Below are 21378 nucleotides of genomic sequence, written 5' to 3'. Positions count from 1 at the left end.
CAGTACCGGGATGGCGTAAAAGGACACAAAAAAAAATTGTAATTGTTTGTTATATAAGCGGAATATTGAGTGTCCATTATTCAAGAATAATAAAATTTTTCTTGTGTTCACAATTAAAAATGTCAAAAAGCTATAATCAATATAATAATCAACATAATCAAGATAATAGACAAGGGAATTCAGAATTCTATGATGAGGAAGAAGCGGATCAATGGAGACATCGACAACAGCTTCAAAAAAAAGATCATGAAGAACGTCCTGTTCCAAAGAGAACTCCCGACGAAGTTTGGCTGGTAAATAAATTTTATTATTTTTTTCAATTAAAATTCTAAAGATTAGTTTAATGGATTAATTTAAATTCATTTTAACATATTATACACCATTGTGCAATACCATATAAAGATTCCTCCAAATGTTCGTCCAGTTGATATTCTCGGAGAGAAAAGGTTTCACGTGCAACGTATCGAAAAACTGACGAATACTCATATGATTTATAATGAGGATGAAGCTGTAAATATTTATTTCTACTTTTTAATTTATGAGAAAGTTTTTTATTTAATGGTATTTATTTGTATATAGCAAATCGAAATTTGGGGTGCGCGTGAAGATATCGACCAAGCTCTTAAACAATGGTTTGCTCTCTCCGAAACCGTACTAACAAAAGATTTACAAGAGCGCAGCAAAAGAAAAGTTAAAGGTTGGGCAAAACCTGAAAAGGCTCTTAGTGAGAAACAAAAACGTAAAATAGAACGTAGGGAAGCTCGAGAACGTGAAGACCGCGATTACAGAGGATTTCCACCTGATCGAAAACCTTTTAACGGGCACTTTGTTTTTCCTAATTCCGAAATTCCTATCTCACGAATTATTGGCGAGAAAGAAGAGACTCTGCATCCAGTACGTGCGGAGACTAAATGTTATATGTGGTATGAACCAAGCTCTAATGCAAGTATTATAGAAAAAATAGATTAAATCTTCGAATTCTCTTTATTTTATTTATTTATCTTATTTGTTCTTATAGTTAATAAGAATTGTTGGTGATACTTATGATTCCGTTGAAGAAGCAACGATGCGAGTCAAGCATTTGTATATTAAAGTAGTTGCGGTATGAACTTAGTTTCATGAATTGTTAACAAGTTTAACAAGTGATTAATTTTTAAATTAATAATTATAATTCTTTAGTCCAGGTCCGTTCCTAATGTAACAAATAAGGATAATGCGATCGTTTATAAAGGCTGGGTGCTTCATATGATAGAACCGCCGAATAAACCTTATAAAGTTAGAATAGCAAATCCCGCGCCTTGGTTCAACAAACCGCATGATGTCTTTGGATTGTTCAAACTCCTTGAACCTGTTCTTGAGGGAGATAAAATTTCGGTTGTCGGTAAAAACGGAGGTTCAAGAGAATTAAATCCAAACTCTAATTTCGATGCTTTGCACAAGTGAGTCTTTTAAAATATATTTATTATCCGGACCTTTATATGAATAATGAAAGTTTGTGTCAATAAATATTAGTATTCGTGTGTCAAATGTGAAAAGGATCGAGGATGCTCTTATTAAAGCTTTTGGAACCATTCACTTATTTGACGAAGAAATTAAAATGCGTATTAGGTATAGTATAATATTTCTAAATTATGCATACACGTTTATTTATTAAAATCTGTTCGTGATACACTAGATTTGGCCATGTGTGCTTAACAGATTTTCCCAGAGAACCATTATGGGCTATCGATCGACTTAATGATAAGATTCTGAGTGATTCTCGTTTACAATCTAAATTTGCTACGTGGCAAGTGATTATAATAATTTACATTGGTTATTGCTTGCTTTTATATGAGAAATTTTTTAACAATGTAAATATTTCCTTTTTTAGTATTGCTAATCATTTCAGACAATTAGATGCTTTATTTGAAATTCTCTCCGATTGTGATCGACAATGGGATGGGTCACCATTTCGAGAATATAAAATTCTTGTAATCCGTAGACCACCTCCAATGGGTCGCAATGCTCGCGTAGAACCCTGGCCGTGTGCTTTTGATGTCCAGTTTAAGGAAGATGGAAAGATTGGCCTGTGGAATGTAACTACACATGATAAGAACATATTGGACATCAACATGTCATGTTTGGATAAGTTAGTAGTATTATTAAAATAATATAAATCTTTAGGATATTTTAAACTAATTAAATATTATATATATATATTAATTTCAGTGTTTACTCATGGAAACTCAACATCAAAACAGCAAAACGCCTTCCTAATGACAAGTTTAATGCTTTAGGAACTTTTGTTTATAAATTACGACTTAGGTAACTACATAAATTTTGCAATACAACAACAATTGATCTTTTAAAGAACACTGATTAATATATAAAACAATAATGTAGCCAAAATAATGAACACTTGGTTTATTCAAACACTGATGAAATAAACGTTACCTCAGTGTGTGAAAAAAACAGATGGAAATATTGGTGGGGCGATCATTATGTTGTAGAAGTTACAAGGTATAAATTTTGGGACTTAAAAGATAAGATAACTAGTTCTCCCGGTGTCGAAGTTCCTTTGGATAAAGAATCAGCTGCTGTTACCTATGGAGTTTCAGTAAGTAAAATATTCTTTTAAAAATTTCTATTTTTCATTTTATCAATCTGAATTTTTATTCATTCTTCATATAGTTTTACAGAAAATCTTGGGAAGATAATTTTGCTTTTAATAGCAATTTGAATGTCGGAGAAACACCCGAATGGCATCCTTATGATATTATGGAAGAAACTGGAGGAGTCAATGCCCTCTTAAGCGAAATTCGAAACTTTTTGGAAGTACTTCAGGATAAACTTCCACTGCCTGTAGGTAATAGGCAATGATTCTTAAATTCTACTATGAATTCAATGATTTGAATATGAGAAAATATTATCACTTCATTTTTGCAATGGGTAAAATAGCTTAATATATAAATAAAATCACTGTAAATTACGAGCAATCATCAATAATTCTAATAATTCTAATTCTATTGAATAAAATCCATTTTAATTATTTTTATTAAACTTCATAATCATGTTTTGTTTTAAAAATAGAAATATATACAAGTAAAATATAATGTAATAATAATATACTAATTAATATCTAGTTCTAATCAATGTTGGCTTCCATTCAATAGGATGAGTTTCTGGAGTCTAAAAAATAAACATAGTTTAAGCAATTAAAGAAATACTCAATATAATTTCGTATTTTTAATTTATTGAAGTATATTATTCGTACCGCATTAGGATCTTCTCTCCAAATTTTAACAGTTTTATCAGCTTCACACGTAATCAATCTTAATCCTGTGCGATCAAATGTACTAGCAAATATACCAGCTTCAGATTCCAGAGATCCAGGTTGAACGGTTGTCTCCAACGATTGAAATTTATATGCTGACTTCCAATCCCAAAATGCCATCGATCCATTATCAGCTTTAATAATATATTTAAATATATTATATCAATTAACAATTAATGTTAAAAATCAATTTTTTTTTTAAAAAAAAAAGAAAAAACTTTTTTTACTTACCACCAGAAAATAAAACATTATCAACATTAACAGCTAAAGTATTAATAATAGCACGGTGATTTTCAAAATTTTGCATAAAAGTTCCTTCAGGACATTTCCACTGTTTAATGTTATCAGCACTACCACTAGCAAAAGTAAATTCTGCGGGATGTATAGCTAATGCTCTAACAGATTTTTTATGATGCGTAAGCGTTGCCATAGTTTTTCCTGCTGCTAAATCCCAAAGTCTGATAGTTGAATCCATTGAACCTGTAATTATTTGTGGATCTACTTCTTGACATTTTACATCTGCTACTGTTGAAGAATGTCCACTTAATACATGAATACATTGTTTTGTACGCATATCCCATACTCTCGCAGTAGCGTCTCTTCCTGCTGTAGCTAAAATATCTAATGTAGGATGTAAACTTAAAGAATATACGCCAGACAAGTGACCATGATAATGTCGTATAACTTTATTTTGTTCAAGATCCCAACATTTAACCATTTTGTCTTCGCCGCAAGAAAACAAATACGGATGTCGTGGTGAAACAGCCAAACCACGAACTGTCGAAATATGACCTGTAAGAGTAAGTTTCAAAGTACCAGATGCAAGATCCCAAATCTAATAATTAAAGCTTATAATTAAAAACATTTTTTTTTTTTAATAAAAGAAAAGTGATTTATCTTTCTACCTTGATGGTTCGATCGCCAGCACCTGTTACAAACCATTTATTCCCCGGTTCTACAGCTATAGAACGAACCCATCCTAAATGGCCGCTAATTACCCTCATTAATTTCCAAGGAGCATGCCAATTTGGACGTTGCGCTCTCGGAACTTGACGTCTTACCAAAGATCCTGAAGTTGCAAATGGTGTAGCATTAATACCGGCCTTTTGTCTAATAGCGACTACACCATGTGCAGTTTTCGCAGCTTCTTGTCTTTATAATATAAAAAAATAATTAATAATGATTATCAAATAACAAAGTAAAATTAAGTTGCACTTACTGAACACGTGAAGGTGGAAGATTATCAACTAATTTTTGTATAGTATTAGCAGACACTTGTCCTTCAACCGCGTTATCCTCAGAAAGTGACACTCCTATAATATATTTCGATTAATACTAGCTTAACACAAAAAATATCAATTACAATTAATAACTAACCTGATGCAGAAGGATATGTATGACCCCCGGTGATTTGAGGCAAATGCTCATTATTATCCAATTGCATAGATACGGGACCAGTCCCATTAGTTTCTGAAGCACCATTATCCAAACCAGATTCGCCCGTCTCTAAAGGTCTTTTCTTTCCTCTACTTTGTTGTGCTAATAATGAAGCAGGTAACTGCTGAACATCACTATACTCGTCGTTAATTTTTATTCTTAACTTGACCTGTTGACTATTAAAAAGTAATAATAACATGCGTTAGAAGTTAGAGGTGCAAGACGCAACGAGGTAAAAAGCGAGTAACGGCTAACTCATATGAAAACCTCCACCAGAATCATTCATTAAAAACCTTTCGTCATCCTCCAGAAGAAAATTTGTACCAGTGCCGGATTGAAACATTGCTTTTGTTCGCTTTACAGATCGTTGTAATAATTTTGTTAAATCGGGAGGCGAGTTATCGGGATATTGTTCATTATCATTTACGTACTCCATTTTGAGATATGTGCAATTTGAAATTTTTAGATCAAAAAGATCTAAAAAAAACTTTATTGTCGTAAAAAGTGCGCAATTTTTAAATTCCACTTGTCACACAAAATAACGTGGGACAAGCATTTAATTATTTTTACCTTATTTAGGATGCTTACTGCAAAAGTTTTTAAACTCTTTTTTTTTTTAATTTTACAATTATTATAATTATTATTTAATAAGTTAAAATTATTAATATATATACTGTATATAATAATATATGATGAAAATCTACTTTTTTAATAAAATTCCAATTTTCAAAAAAAAAGGTAAAAAAAATACAATACAATATATATAACAATAATAAATATTAATCAAAATAAATAAATAAATAAATAATAGATCCAATAAAAATTAATTTTTTTTTTATCCCTACTAAAACTTTTTCTTCTTCCTAACATTAATTATTAATCATACATCGTCAATATTACATTCTGTTTGAATTTTTGTAATTTTTGTATGTACCTATTGACAATGTTAATATAAGCTAAATAGTTTTGATTACCAGCATATTTTCTGAACCCTTCATTTAATAAAATCTTGACTTCATTATTTTTCATCTTTTCCTGCCTTACAATATTTATTAAAATCTTTGCTATAATCCACCACTTGCATAACCAAATCCAGATTCCTGTTGATATACTCGATTTTCTGGTGACACCGGTTGTTGATGTATTGGTACATTATTACTACCAAATGTAGTTGTACTCGCTGCATAACTTCTGTTAGAAGATCTTGTTGATGTAGACAATGAACTATTTGATCTAGTAGGTCGCAAACTTCGAGTCGATATTGACGAATTTATCCTTTCTTCAGATATAACATCATTCTGTGTTATACTATCTTGTATGGTTGGTAAATATCCACGACTAGATATTGAACTATTATAAGCTGATACAGATGAAGATGATCGAGTTCTTTTCTGAATAGGTGAAGATAGTGGTGATTGTGATGTTAAATTCATTGCTGTTGAATATGGATCATAATAAGATGCTCTCGTATCAGATGCTATAGCTGCTGATAAAGGAGGACTTGCGGGATTTGCCCAACTTGAGGACAAAATATCACCATCTCCTATTTGAGGAGGAACTCGTGACTCTCGTTGTTGTTGTTGTTGTTGTTGCTGCTGCTGCTGCTGCTGCTGAAGCATTTTCTTGGCGGCAATCATAACTTTAAGAGCACGAATCTGTAAACCTGTTTGACGTGAAAGTGCAGCTGTTTCATATATTAATGCAGCTGTGGACATACTTAAAGACTGATGTAATGAATGCGATGTCAATTGTCGTAGACGGTCTAAATCGTACATATCTGCTAGCAGTAAAAGTTGTGCTAATATTTGAGGCTGATGCTGTTGTGATGTAAGAAGATGATCGGTATACAAATATTGTAAAAATGCTAATGTGACAGGATAAGGCTCAGGAAATTCTAAAGCTCTATTATTATACATCAATATAGTTTCTTCATCTTCAGGATTTTTTATCGTCTCTTCATCATATTTTGGTTTAGGTACTCTTTCAGCCTGTTGATTAACTAACGCCTTAAAATGAGGCCATCTTTGCGATAATATTTGTGAATTAACGGGTATTCTCCGATCATCTTGCGTCACAATTTCAAAATCTGCTATATTAGAATCATTTAATAATGCCAATCCTAATTCTTGTGCATTTGTAGACATTGTAGCAGGAGGTGGTTGATAAACTCCAAATGCTTCCAAGTCTACAACAGTCACATGGTCAAAATTTGTTTGTCGATGATTATAATCATCAACGAGTGACCTATCGCGATGACCAAGTACAAAATATCTGTTAGTCTCCTCACATAGTATGCCCCTATTCCACGAACCTTGTGAGAAACATGAACCAGTATCAATTCGTGTCCAAACCAAATTCGCAAGGTTTAATGCCCATATACTAAAAGTTTGACTTGTATTTGTTAAATAAGTTCCTGATATAATAAGATGATGTCCAAGAATCGCTCCAGTTGGGAAACGAAGACCTGGAGGTAAAAATGCACCTGTCATATTTGAAGAATGATCCATAATTTGATAATTCGACGTTGTAGGTGGTGCAATAACTTGAAGTTCACGTTTAACATCCGTGAAATTATAATTAGAGTATAAATAAATAGGATTCGGATTTTCTTCAGTGACACTAGTTGTATATGAAAGCCGATAGTATGAATTGCTTGACGATTGTACCCTTTTTATGGAACGTGAACGTACAATATTTTGACCTCCTGAAGGAGTTCTGCGTAAAGATTCTGGACGACCAAAGGCTCCAACAGATGGTGGTTTACGAATAACATTAGAAACAGTGTTGTTTGTACTAGATAACGCCTGCTGAGAAGTTGATTTTCTCAATGGTGCAGGAACATTTGTGTCCGATGATGAAGAAGTAGAATCAAACGACGAAGTGATTGAAGCGTTATCATTAACATTATTACCATATAAAGGTAAATTAGTATGACTAGTACTACTAACTGCAACTGAACGATATGCCCCACAATGCTTCTCAAAAGGTCTTGATGAGGTCCATGTCAATTCATCCAAATCCAACACATTAATTTCTTCTATATATGAGTTGGACATGTCTTGACCACCTACCACTACCAACTTATTTGCAGTCACTGCGGCTAAATGTGCATATCTTGGTCGTGGGGAAAAAGATGAAGGTGTTATTTCAGGATGTTTCCAAGTATATGTGTCTAAATCAAAGATAGAAACATCATCTAACACACATAAACCATCATTTGAAGTTCTTGAATATCCCATTCCGCCAAAAAATACGATTGAATTTTTATATTGATTTGCAGAATGAAAATATCTAGCTTTTGGTGCTTTTTGTTCAGTATCCTGAAATTTTGTCCATACAAATGTTTCTAAATCAAGTTCATATAGTTCATTTGTCATGCGTCGAGAAGACACAAGTCGTCCTGCGAATAAATAAAGCCGGGTACTTATAACGGTTGTTGAAGAACCTACAAGAGGTGGTGGTATATCCCCTGTAGTTAAGCGGGTTGAAGCAGTAAGATCTGATATTGATTGAAGACCAGGATTCGCAGCCATTTTTTCAATTATATAAAATATTCTCTGAATGAAAAAAAAATAAATAAAAACGTTAATATACTAGTGAAAAAAAAAATATAAATAACCAATCGAGAAATTACCTGATACTATTATTTACACTGCTTACTATTATAAATCAATACTTGACTAAGTGACAGATGAGTATACTATAACGAACGAATGAACGAAATAAAGCCAAAGTACATAAGGAATGGAATCGTGTCCTGCGGTTCAATCGTAAACAGGTAAATCTTTTTATTTATTTTTTATTTATTTTTTTATTTTTTTTAACAAAATTGCTTTATTTGTAGAAATGTTTTTTTGAATTCACGCAAACCTTTAAGTAGTCGTTAATTTTATTTTTCGTTTAATGTAGATGAGAGGCTCGAATACCAAATAAAAACTATCGTTATCTATATAGAAATAAAAAAAAAATTTAATAAATTTTGTTCGCGTTATTAGTAGTCCAAACTAAATCTAGTGTAGAAATAACAGATGCCTAATATGGTAACGAGAAAAACTTATAGGTAAATATGACTAACGTGCTGGCACGCGAGGAAAGAAAGAAAAATATAATACAAGGGATGCGAAGGAAATAAAGAATGTCAAGGTATCGATACAATATTTACGATAAATAATAAAAGTCTTGATATTTACTGACTTTCCGTTGGGAAAGTTGGACCAATTTAACATGATTATGAATATAATTGGCTATCGAAATATAAAATTTGTTTGTCATACGGGATAAAAACAGAGACGAAACTAATATTTAAAATATCTAATATGGAAACTGTTAAAATTATTAAAAAACTTTAAATGTATATATATGATTACATTACTGATTACATTTCATATTTTTTTACGCTTCTAAAAATTTCTCTAAAAGTTTCTCAAGTCTTTTTTAAAGTAAAAGAATTTCAACTCTTTTATTCTTTTTAATAAGTCAATTCATTTGGCTTCTCTTATTTATTAGTGATTCAACTCGCACTTTATTTCAGTATATATGTATATATTTCAGTAGAAGCAACTATAATAAAGTATTTCTTATATGCTTTAACACACCAATAGAAGCTTGGTCCTAAAAAAATATGTCGGGTAGGATAGGACTTAGGCAAATATAATAACGTTAAATCTAGGTTTCTTTATAATAAAAATTGACATAAACACGCCTGTTCTTGTGTAAAACTTGTAAAGCCATAATATAAAATATCATTTAATTTAAAAGAATGATGCAAAAATATCAAAAAATTTTATTTGATTATGTACAGAAAATTAAAATTGTTTACAGTCAAATGTAATACATTTTTTATTTTATTTTATTTTTTTTTAAAAAAAATAATATTATTCATTAATAAAATTATAAGATTTGAATGAACTGTTTGAACAAAAAAAAATAATTAAATAATTTTTCATTGTCTTTTATTTCTTGCAGCTTGACGTCTAGCTTTTCCAGGGCGCGTTTTTGTGATTTTCTTCTATAGTTATAAAGAAATAAAAAAAAATCAAAAAATCACTTAAATATTATTCTCCTCAACAAAAAAAAACCTATACATATATATGTTTTAAATCTTACGACGTACTTTTTTTGTGGATTTTCCACCATCAAATATTGATAAATCACCAGAAGATTGTGCAGTATTTGATTTAGCATGACGTTTCTTTCCGCCAAAGCCAAATTTAGTATCCTTTTAAATTATAAAAAAGTTAAATTATTTTGAAAAAATAAAATGTTTAAAATTACAATCTTATGGTCGATACCTTATAAGTACGTTTAGAAGGTTTTCCAGTTTTTTGTTTTTTGTTAGGTCTATTATTATTAGGTCTATTATCCTTATCAGCAGCTTCTTCTAAAGCAATTTCAAAATCATCATCCACAGCAGTATCTTCAATACCTTTCCTTTCTAAATTAAAAGTTATGAAAAAAAAGAGCAATTTATTAATATCTTTTTAGTTAAACCTTAAAAAAAATATGTATTAAGAATTATCATACTTTTTTTCATAGCTTTAATTTTTTCTAGATCTTCTCTTTTTTGTTTTTGACGTTCTTGTAAACGTTCAATTTGAACTTTTTTGCCAAATTTCTTTAATTCACGTTTACGTCTGGCATCTTCACTCGCTTTTATTTTTTGTTCCTCATCAATTAATTTTTTACGTATTTTTGTCATATGTTCGTCAGATTTTACCATTTCTGCAAAATAATCATCAGGTCTAGAAAATGCTACTCCCAACTCTGTAGTTTTGTTACGTCCTTCTACAGCTGCTTCAAGTGCTTGCTTGTAACTAATAAAATTTTCAAGTACATTTATAAAAAAAAACTAGTATAATAAAATAATAATAATAATAATAATAATATCTTACAATGTTAATTCACGTTCTATGTCGTTATTAATATCCTTGATATTTGCAGGTTCTAAAGAAGTTATCGCTTGGGTTTCAATCCACGGTACATCAAGCTTAATATCTTGATAAATTTTTTTTAATACTGACTTGACAATATTTAAATTTGGTTAACTTAAAAAGCAAATTAGTAAAGCAATTGATTATTCTTTAATATAATTATTTACCTTATTATTTATTGTGACATGCTGTTGAGGTACAACATCTTCGTCCACCTCTTCCTCAGATAAATCGTCTAACGCGACTCCCCCTTCTTCCTCCTCTACCTCCTCTTCCTCTTCTTCAGTAGAATCTGAACTAGATTCATCAGACTCTTTAACGTGTTGAGTATCGGAATCTTCCTCTTTAGAAAGGTCTTTTGCAGTTTCTTCCGCTTTAATGGCTTTAATGGCTTTAATGGGCATCTTTATAAAATTCGAAAAAAAAAAAAATTTGACATCGAATTTGATCAAAAATTGTATCACTCATATTTCGAGATCTTAATTCCGGCCGGAATTTACATAATTCAGCCTAACTTATTATTTATTGTTTGTTATTTTCATTTTATATATATATATATATATATGGAAGTCCTCATTTTTTTTTGAAATTATAATTGACTATTTTAAGAAAAAATACAATTATTTCAATTCTTTCCCCTTTCAACTTATGAACTAAAGGATTTAATTGATAGCATTCTTTGAAACAACCTAGGCGAGGCTATCGAGACATTTATACAACCAGGAGAACATCGTGAAACATTTCATTTAATATAATGAACCGATAAATTTGGTAAAAAGTTATTATTAATCAAATGATTGCAAACATGTTTTCAATCATGATTGGAGATTGGATATTGCGTTAAGGATAATAAGAAATATTCTTATAATTCAGAAAATTAGTGGAATGATCTGATACCACCTGATTTACGGAGTGTAGTCTTATGAGTAAAAAGTAATTCATTCATTTATTTCTTATTCAGGATCATACATTCGATTGACTTGAGTATCTGAAATTAAATTGATTAATTCATATTGTAAATCGCGAATTAATATATTTTAATATTAGTCAGCCCTCAATATAACGAACTCGCTTTATACTGAATCTTTCTCTCATATACATCAAAATATCCCTCGTTTATAACGAATCAGCCAATTAAATTTTTTTAAATTCTTCGATATAATTTTATAGAGAATTTGAGGTGAAAATCGGAGGGTTCGTTGTATCGAGGGCCGACTGTAGGTTAAAAGACTATGTTGGGATCATATTTTTTACAATTATTTTAATTATTATTTTACTTTTAACTCTTTTTTTAACGCAAAAAAATGCACAGATCGATGATCAATTCTGGGTGTTACAAATCGGTCACATTTTATTTTAGACATCTACAAAATTTTTTTTTTTCTCTTTTTCTATGAAATTATGTTAACTTCATTAACTTCTAAATTACAATTTGTTTATAAAGTTTCCGAAAAAGTATTAGGAAATAATTTAAAATCAAATATAAAAAAGTCCATTATTCTAAAATCATGTAATAGAAATTCAAATATTATAAACCCTTTTGTAAATTTCCGTTATTATACCACTACTACTACTATTAGTAAAGAGAATAAATATGAATCAATTGATATATTATCAAATCGTGAAATACCTCAATCAATTTCATATTTTACAGGAAAACCAACTTATAATGATCTTATTATACAACTTGATGATCTTATATTTAAATATAGAAAAACACCTAAATTGAAAGATAAAAATGTTTTACCAACTTTATGGATATTAAAACAACGTTTAGATGAAAAATTAGGTTTATGTTTAAAAACACATCAATACCGTACGATCATACAAAAATTGAATCAATTAAATATTATAATACCTGAAATTGCACCTCAATTACATAATTTTTTGGATTTATTTAGACGTTATGATCTAGAAAAAGAGAAAAAACTTTTAGAAGCAATGAAAACCGTCGATCAATTTGGAAGAGCTTTTACATTAGGAAAAAGAAAGGAAGCAGTTGCTCAAGTTTGGGTGGTAGAAGGTGATGGGCATGTAATCGTTAATGGAAAACCAATGGCGGAATACTTTTCTTTAATGAAAGATCGTGAGTCAATATTATATCCATTTCAAGTAACTGACTTGCTTGGAAAATATAATGTTTGGACAAAAGTTAAGGGAGGAGGTACAACAGGTGAATACTCTTTAATTTTTGTTTATGAATTGCGAAGAGAATTATTTCTAAATCTATTTTTTTCATAAAGGTCAAGCAGATGCAATTGCTCATGGGATCACTAAAGCTTTGATCATACACGATTCTGATCTCAAACCAATTTTAAGAGCAGGTAAATAAATCACTTCTTATTTTTGGTCATATTCCTTTGTGATAATAAGTATAATAAGTGATAATAACATACCTTTCTTTCTAGCCAATCTTGTTACACGCGATACTCGTGTTGTCGAACGTAAGAAACCGGGTCTTGCAAAGGCAAGAAAGAGATACACATGGTATATTAAATATTTTTTTTATTTGTGATGTATTCAACTGTTCATTAAGCATAATAATAACAATTTATTCATAATTTTAGGGTCAAACGTTAATATTACAATACATGCTATCAATTTAAACACGTATAATTAAAGGTTGATATTTAAAAAGAAATTTAATAATTTTGACATCATTATTTTATTTAAATAAACATCCTCCATATGGATTATCAGATTACATGACTGAATTTTACAATAGAAAGTAGACTTGAACTTGATGAATTCACAAGCAAAATGCTGTCTGTATAGTCCCGAATTGAAATTCTGTCATTCAAGCAATTTTCAAACATTATAAAAATAAATTTAGGTACTAAAATTATAAAAATAAGTTGATAGACGTTTTGCAGTTTTAGAACTTGTTTTTAAGTCTAATATTGTTAATCCGATTAATTCACCGCATTCGTGTTTTTGCTGGCGCCGCCCATAATTATATTATTACGATTATTGAGACGATCATCTGCAATAGCATAATTTTTGATTTGTGATAGTCCTCTTATTATGTATATATTTGTTTGAAAGCTGTAAAGTTATATATTTATATATACTGCGATTTTGACATGTGTAAAATATAAATATTTATTCATTAAAAACTTCTTACTTTAAATAATTATCACGAAAATTCAAGAAAATTTATTAAAAAGTGGAATAAGATAAAATACATGAAATTGTACCAGAATATTTTAATATATTAAAGGGATATTGAACATGACAGAATATTATAAATATTGTATCAAGTTTTCAGGAATTTCGATTTCAAATTGTCACTATAGTTGTTTGGGATCATACCCCATTTTTTTTTTTTCAAAATTCTATCTATATAATTGTACCTATTGTAAATTATTGACTTTCGCTTTAGACACTTTCTTTAGACTAGCACCGTTATATCATTCAATTAATTCCTGATCTGTCTGTCTTGTTTGTTCATATTAAAATCTTTACTTAATACTGACGGGAAATTTTATTTTAAAGTCAAAAATCCAAAACATCAAAAACTCTATAAACTCTCACAATTTAGATCACAATAATTTTTTTTATTATCTAATTGTTCATCTTGTATATAATATAATATTGTAATCATTTTTTTTTTTTTACATCAAAATTTTTTGGTTATATTATAATTTTTTTTTCTTATAAAAAAAAAAAAGGTAAAATTAAAAGAAAGTGAATTATTTAAAATTGATAAAAATAATTAAAAATGAATAAAGGGATGAATTATGTTTCAAACTATTCATAACAAAAACAAAAAAAAAAGTTATATATGAAAGAAATACAAAATTTGTGTATTTTACAAATGTACAAATAATAAACTAAGAAAAAAAATAATAAGGAAACGAGAGCAAAAAAAAAAAAAAATATGATGAAGTATTTTAAAAGAAGAATGTTTGGAAAAAAAATTTCCTTATATAACATTAACTGCAGGTTCAGCCTCTAAGCTTAAAGTCATTAACTCAGCTTCTAATTCATTACCATTTAACATAGAAATAGTAACGTTATCACCAAAAATAGATCCAGCAGCTGCAAACATTCTTCTTTCTATTACTTCACCAATGTGATCTAGTGGTGCAGGTTTACTTCCACCACCTCCATTATTAAATATATTATTAATACTATTGTTACATCCGTTGCCACTTAAATTATTGTTTATTAATGAATTATATGTATTGATTAAATCGGGTTGATCAGATAATAATGAAAAATTTGATGTTAAAATTTTTGGAGGTCTTGATAATTGATTGATAAAAGAATATGATTCTGAAGTATAACGATTAATATTACGAATGTTTTTTGTTAAAAATCTAAATTTTTCAAAATTAATTAACGGTTCTTGCATTGTTGATAATGGGAGTGAATTATATGAATTAAGGGAATTGTGTAAGGAAGGTGGAAATGATGGTGTTGTGGGTGTACTAGGTATAGAAGATTCTCTTGAATCAGGATATGTTGAAATCGTTGGTGTTGAAGGTGCTGAGGATATATAATGTTTATTACGTATATAAGTTGGATTTCCTTCAATTATAAACGTTAAATCTTTAAGAAATATTGCTATCATTATAGGATAAAAAAGTTAGTAATTAATATATACGAAAGATTGTTAAACAAGAAAATTAAATAAAGGATTACCAAAAAATGGTATAACAGGAGGTTTAGCATTTGCCAATGATTTTCTATACTTTCTCATATTTCTTGAAGGATCAATTAATTCTTCAATACTTTGAGAAGTCATTATATCTTGATGTGAAAGTGATTCCCATGTTTTAACTAAACGTTGTACTGGACGTGAGTTCAAAGCCAACGCAATGCATGAAGCAATATGAAAATTATTATATTCGCGACAGTACTAATTAAAAAGAGAATTGTTCCTTATAAGTCACGTTATGATCTTATTGAAAACCATTGTTAGTATGAAAATCTTTGTTAATACGTACTCTCGCTGTTTCAATGAATTTGTGAAGTAAAGTTCGACGCGCCTTAACAGTTTTTAAACTGCAAATCTCATGCGCGATCCAATGACTTATCTGTAATTGGAAATATTTCAAAACTTAGTATTAAACATGGTAATGATAAAAATTTCTGGTAATTTATTTAATTACCATGTTGGATCTTCTTATAAAAGAATCTAAATGACTTTCGATAAGATTGATCGATTGATTCTCTCTGCCGAGAGCATTATTAGAACTCCCACTGTTTTCCAACGCTTTTCTCTTTTTCCACCATATTGTAATATCGAAAAATGTCATGGATTTTAATACAGCAAAATCTATTAATGTTAAATATTTTGCTATATTTTTTGACTCGAATTCTAATAATGGTGAAGAATCTGATATTATTGGTCGTGGTATATTATCAGTGTTTGTGAAAGTTGTTGTGGTCGATTGACTTTTCCTTTGATTCTTAATTTTATCAATCGAAATTAGAGACTATAACAATAATTTTAGATTTATTGTGATATTTAAAATTCAAAAGGAATTTATTGTGAGATTTAAAATTCAAAGGAAATTTATTGTGAGATTCAAAATTCAAAAGAAATCTAAAAAAAAAACTAACCTGAATCTCTAATATTGTTTTTATTTTACTAACTTCTGATTGAAATTCTTCTTCCGTAACTTCATCTGTCAAAAATGTACTCATACTATCACGTAAAGTCATATCAATTTGAAAATCTTGTGGTTGAATGGTTACCCATCGATAAAGTACCGATATTATACTAAAAACAAATATCGTTCGATGAATTAAATGATATCACGTGACAAATTATCTGGTATAATAAAGCAGAAAATTGTATATATCAAAATCACTTACTTTTTAAGAAACGTTCGCTGTTGGATGTCTAATTTATCATCATCATTTCGCGAATTAAAAATTCGGTATCTGTTAATCATTTCTTGTAATAAAAATTCTGATGATATAAAGAGAATATGGTTTAACAAGAAACAATCGATAAATTCGGTATCTATATAATAAATAAATTATTAATATTTCATAATCACATTAAATAATACACCGAATTATATACGATACCTTTTTCTTCTTCGTCGATTAATCTAGACAACAATTTTTCCAACGTTCCAGCAAGAATTTGTGGACTAAAAAAAAAGGTGACAATTATGCGTCAATCAATATTCAATAATTTTTTTTTTTAAAAAAATAATAATTTAAATTTCTAAATACCTTCCGTCAATCATTTCAGTAATAATTCCATCCTTGTAAAGTTCAAGTCCTTTCAACGAATTCGAAAAGGATTTTTCATCAATGGTTTGAACAACTTCCGAAGTTCCTTCCTGAAGGTTTAAAAATTTTAATTTCTTGCAGAATTAAAAAAAAATAAAAAGTTTTTTTTTTTGATGATATATATATTGTTACCTCATTAGAACGCAAAAATACGTGAGGAATTTTAAGTAAATTACTCGGATATGATTTCTTTTTAGTGTTTAAGCTATTTGAGCTATATATATAATAATTCGTAAAAAATCATTATTATTTTAAAAAATAATAATAAATTCATGTATTAAAATTTTACCTCTTCTTTGTAACGAGTTTGCGAAAAAGTTGTTCACGAAGATTATTATGATTATCATTTCCTTCCGCAGTAACATTTGCTGCGGATAAATGTTCAGTAGGATTTTCTCCATCATCTTCAACATGTGGAGTCAAATTATGTAAAATAGGATTACCCTTTTCATAACCGAAATCCGACCACATTTTTTTTAAAGTTCTCAATTCAGTTTCACTATTAGTTTTTTGTAATTTATGTTTTTTACCAAATGAAGGAGCTTTAAATGAACGACTTGAACTTTTTGATGGAAGAGTCGGTGAATGAGGATAAGATAGATCAGGATATGATGTAACATCTTCTGTAACAGGCCAATAATTATTATAAGATTTTGATGTTGAATCTAGAGTTGAAGATTTTCCTTTTGAAGATAATGAATGAACTTGCTTAATCAAATAAGATTTTATACTAGAATTTGAACTTCGACGAGATCGAGAAGGTGAAAAAACATCAACATCTTTGTTGTTTTTAAAACCAGAATCTATTAAGGAAGTGTAAGATTTTGCCGCGATCGTATTTGAATTACTAGAGATCAAATTTCGTGAGGAGTGAGTACCCGATACATCTGATAGTCGTCTTCGACCTAACATGAACATTATTAAAATATATTAACCAGATAATCATTATTTATAAAATTATAATTATATTAACCTTTACCTAATAAAATACCAGGTTTTAAAGAAGGGCCTTCTAATTGTTCTTTAAATCGAGAATTGCTTCTCATAGGAGAAATTGGGGGAACATTCTGAGGAGGAATGTTATCTTTAAGATGACCATCATGTATGTCATAATCTCCCTTACGGTTTTCACGTGATAAACTTGCAAGATGAGGTTTACGCGGTTTTGAAGGTTCAGGTAAAGTATTCTTTTTTGATCTCGAATGGTTAGCTAGTATTGAAGTAGAAGATTTATTGGAATCCAGAGAATTTATACTTCTCGTGTCATTTTTCTGAAAGTCACGTGATAAGAAAGTTAATCACTAGGTAAATTTTTTTTAAAAAAAAAGTGAATATTAATCGTTATAACTACATACAGTTCTAGTTCGTGGTGGACCAAGTTCGAAACTCAATAGTGAAGTCGTGCTACTATGACTACTACCGTGATAACTATAACGATTATGATTATGATAACTATTAATGAGACTTTCTGAAGCATTATTTTCCGATGAGGCAGATGATAATGAGAGATTTAATGATCTTCTTTTAAAGGACGTGAGACTTCTTATAACATTTTTTCCAACTAAATTATATAAAGGAGAGAGAAATATTAATAAAATGAAAACAAAGAATTAATTTGAAATGTATTACAATACTTACATGCATTCTTTTTCCTTTTAGGTAAAAAGTAAAAAAAAAGGAGGAATTAAAAAAATCAATTGATTATTAAATTAATCAAATTAAATCAATTAAATGAAAAATGGAATTTACTTTTTATTGGATTGATCTTCGTTCGTATTTGTTGATTGCAAATCCAATGCTGTAACAATAATATTATATATGTAAAAATTTTTAAATATATTTTATCATTATAAAGTTTATTTATACTTACGTTCTTCATAAACAACAGGAAGCTGTTTATGAATAAAATTTACAAACAAATTTATTGCATCCACAAGTCGATTCGAATGGGTTATCAATTTATCATAAACATTCTGAAAATGTAAATGAATGAATGAATAACGAACGAATCACGTGATTAAAAGTAAATTAAATTGCATACCTGAGTATGAGAAGCAATCTCTTCATGCCTAACTAAAGATCTTATTTGATGTATTTGAGTTAAAACAATGTCAGCTTCTTCAGTAACATGACCAGTTAAAGAATTATAATAATCTAATAATTCTCTATTTATGAGACAAGTTATTAAAGTTTCATTATGCATTGAAAGGATGGTACGAACAATATAAGTGAGTAAAGAGGAAGCACTTAAAACTTTACATAAAGAAGATTTTTTTGTAATAGAAGTTGATGGATCAGTACTTTTTGAAGAAAAATCGGAATGATAAGTCATGGAAGAAATATGAGAAGATCTTGAAGAATTATTTTGATGATTTTTATAAAAATAACGATTTACTGGAGATTCACCCGAAGGAGAATCATACATGTAATCATCATCTTTTAAAGGTGATTTAGGAGAATTTGTAAGTAATAATGTAGGAGTCAATAAAAGAATCGACATCATTGCAGCTTCAAGAGTAGCGAAAGGACTCTAAAAAAAAATAAAAATAAAAATAAAAAGGGTCAAAAAAAAGAAAAAATCACGTGATCAAGCGGACTTGAGAAAAAAGTTGGATAACTACCTGCCATTCACCATTTGGTAATTGTTGATCAAAGGTCAAAGATTTTTCGGAGCGTTGAAGTATACGTAATTTATCCAATATAGATTTAACATCTTCAGGTAATTGAAGATATAAAAGTTCACTTTCCTCAGCCAATTGTTGAGTAATATCATCATTTTCAAAGACGAAATTTGAGGAAGGAGTAGTATGAGTAGTAATACTTGAAGAACTAGGAGTTCTTAATAATGGAACAGGATGAATAATAGGGGAAGAAGGAATTTTTTGTGATTTGGCAATAAGAGAAGAAGATTTTTGTTGTCGATTTTTTGATGTGCTTGATGTAAAATCGGATATAGTTGATGTAGATGCAGATGATGATGATGATGTTCTTTTATTGCGGGAATTTTTTGAAGTATCATTAAATAAATTTCCGATAATTTTAACAACTTCCCATGTCATGATTTTAAATTTTTTTTTTTAATAAGAGCGTGAAAAACTTTTTTTCTCACTCCGTAAAAAAAAAAAAAAATATATATATATATATATAAGATAAGACTTATCTATTAAATGATGATATATATACAAAGTAATTATAATAAAGAATGATTATTTCAATATATATATATATTTATTTATACATATGTTAGATCAAAAAAAAATTATAAATTTTATTAAAGGAAAGTTTTAATTAAAAAAAAGAAGGATCTTTTTTTTTTTTTTTTTTTTGTAGAGAGGAAAAAAAAGGGAATTTTTTTTTTAAAAAAAAAACGGAAGGATTTTAAGAAACCTTTTATATATAAGAAAAAAAAAATCAATAAATATTATTGTTTAATAAATAACGAAAATTGCAATATATATTTTTTTTTTACTCTAATAAAATAAATAAATGTTATATTACTGATTTATTTTTAATTATAAATTTGATTGGCTTCTTTTATTGACGCGTCAAAAACAGAAAAAATATTTAAAGTATAAAAAAAAAATCAACTAACGTAAAGAAGTTAAAAAAGTAAATTGTTTGTAATATGTTGTAATACGTACATAAAAATTATTATAATAGACATGACAACCGACATAATGAATAATAATTGAATAATTGAATTCCAAATCTAATAATTGAATTATTTTTTTAGATATTACTAATCAAAGATATCGGAGTTGGTTTGATGAGGTTTGATGGTTGTTTAACATGTTTTAACATGTAACAAACATGTTGACAACCACCCACAGTATTTATTTATAGTCATTATATAATTGTTCGTAGATCTTATTTTGATTGATGTATTGATGTATAATATAGGTGTGATAATGAGCTGATATGGTAAAAAATAAAAAAATATAGAAGGAGAAGGAGGGAGGAATTAACGTCTTATTTTTTATCCCTGCATTCAATTAAGGTGATATTGGGTGATATTATATTTATTATATTATATATTATACAGATTATATTATACATAATATTATACTTTATACATTTTACATTTTACTATTTGAATATTAATATATTATTTTAATTAAACATTATGCCAAAATTATGTATTTATATGTATGTATTTGTACCATTAAGAGTTAGATATTTAAATTCAGGGTTCTCTACTAACCTTTCTTGGTTATCAATCCTATTAAATCATGATTTTAATCATGATTTAACGAAATTTTAATCTTATTTTTTATTTACTTAATAAATAATAAATAATTATTTCTTGTAATTAAGATTTTTTGTAATTAGAAGTGAAATAATGAGTTCTCGGGAATGTAATTATAAAAAAAAATAAAAAAGAAAAAAAGAAAAGAAAAGAAAAGAAAAAGAAAAAAAATAATATTTATAATGGATAATTATATA

At 28.5% G+C, this 21378-nt stretch overlaps 6 protein-coding genes across 6 annotated transcripts; 2 read left to right on the top strand and 4 right to left on the bottom strand.

Moving 5' to 3' along the window:
* The first annotated feature begins 53 nt into the window (after nucleotides 1-53).
* Nucleotides 54-3045, top strand: OCT59_021983 (uncharacterized protein). The gene is made up of 11 exons (XM_066146881.1): nucleotides 54-293; nucleotides 403-510; nucleotides 580-942; nucleotides 1019-1102; nucleotides 1180-1439; nucleotides 1513-1608; nucleotides 1676-1786; nucleotides 1871-2128; nucleotides 2209-2304; nucleotides 2383-2596; nucleotides 2671-3045. Exons 1-11 carry the CDS (start codon nucleotides 120-122, stop codon nucleotides 2857-2859), a joined length of 1953 nt encoding a protein of 650 aa, XP_066005980.1. The 5' UTR covers nucleotides 54-119; the 3' UTR covers nucleotides 2860-3045.
* OCT59_021982 (Pleiotropic regulator 1) lies at nucleotides 2999-5186 on the bottom strand (the record flags this gene model as incomplete). Its single annotated transcript, XM_025313987.2, has 7 exons — nucleotides 2999-3168; nucleotides 3254-3447; nucleotides 3545-4148; nucleotides 4219-4465; nucleotides 4533-4626; nucleotides 4691-4926; nucleotides 5044-5186. 7 exons carry the CDS (start codon nucleotides 5184-5186, stop codon nucleotides 3112-3114), a joined length of 1575 nt encoding a protein of 524 aa, XP_025186065.1. The 3' UTR covers nucleotides 2999-3111.
* Nucleotides 5187-5422: 236 nt separating this feature from the next.
* On the bottom strand, nucleotides 5423-9022 carry OCT59_021981 (uncharacterized protein; the record flags this gene model as incomplete). Its single annotated transcript, XM_025333639.2, has 3 exons — nucleotides 5423-8307; nucleotides 8385-8390; nucleotides 8945-9022. The coding sequence occupies 3 exons, from the start codon at nucleotides 9020-9022 to the stop codon at nucleotides 5815-5817; spliced, it is 2577 nt and encodes an 858-aa protein (XP_025186064.2). The 3' UTR covers nucleotides 5423-5814.
* Nucleotides 9023-9066: 44 nt separating this feature from the next.
* Nucleotides 9067-11117, bottom strand: OCT59_021980 (uncharacterized protein). Its single transcript, XM_025323240.2, has 6 exons — nucleotides 10848-11117; nucleotides 10642-10769; nucleotides 10274-10563; nucleotides 10042-10184; nucleotides 9864-9968; nucleotides 9067-9758 (listed from the first exon to the last, which is right to left on the bottom strand). Exons 1-6 carry the CDS (start codon nucleotides 11082-11084, stop codon nucleotides 9693-9695), a joined length of 969 nt encoding a protein of 322 aa, XP_025186063.1. The 5' UTR covers nucleotides 11085-11117; the 3' UTR covers nucleotides 9067-9692.
* A 957-nt stretch (nucleotides 11118-12074) lies between these two features.
* Nucleotides 12075-13528, top strand: OCT59_021979 (mitochondrial 37S ribosomal protein uS9m). Its single transcript, XM_025313986.2, has 4 exons — nucleotides 12075-12853; nucleotides 12924-13004; nucleotides 13089-13167; nucleotides 13248-13528. The coding sequence occupies exons 1-4, from the start codon at nucleotides 12082-12084 to the stop codon at nucleotides 13258-13260; spliced, it is 945 nt and encodes a 314-aa protein (XP_025186062.1). The 5' UTR covers nucleotides 12075-12081; the 3' UTR covers nucleotides 13261-13528.
* A 1077-nt stretch (nucleotides 13529-14605) lies between these two features.
* OCT59_021978 (uncharacterized protein) lies at nucleotides 14606-19994 on the bottom strand (the record flags this gene model as incomplete). Its single annotated transcript, XM_066146880.1, has 17 exons — nucleotides 14606-15249; nucleotides 15328-15544; nucleotides 15633-15722; nucleotides 15798-16124; nucleotides 16252-16411; nucleotides 16507-16657; nucleotides 16726-16790; nucleotides 16876-16985; nucleotides 17068-17149; nucleotides 17225-17840; nucleotides 17915-18206; nucleotides 18291-18496; nucleotides 18574-18587; nucleotides 18685-18733; nucleotides 18806-18908; nucleotides 18977-19465; nucleotides 19557-19994. 17 exons carry the CDS (start codon nucleotides 19992-19994, stop codon nucleotides 14606-14608), a joined length of 4053 nt encoding a protein of 1350 aa, XP_066005979.1.
* Between the last annotated feature and the right edge of the window lie 1384 nt (nucleotides 19995-21378).

The sequence above is a fragment of the Rhizophagus irregularis genome, chromosome 30, assembly GCF_026210795.1.
Source record: "Rhizophagus irregularis chromosome 30, complete sequence".
In the NCBI taxonomy this organism is placed as follows: Eukaryota; Fungi; Glomeromycota; class Glomeromycetes; order Glomerales; family Glomeraceae; genus Rhizophagus; species Rhizophagus irregularis.
The sequence above is the reverse complement of the archived record's forward strand: the minus strand, read 5'-3'. Positions and strand labels throughout refer to the sequence as shown.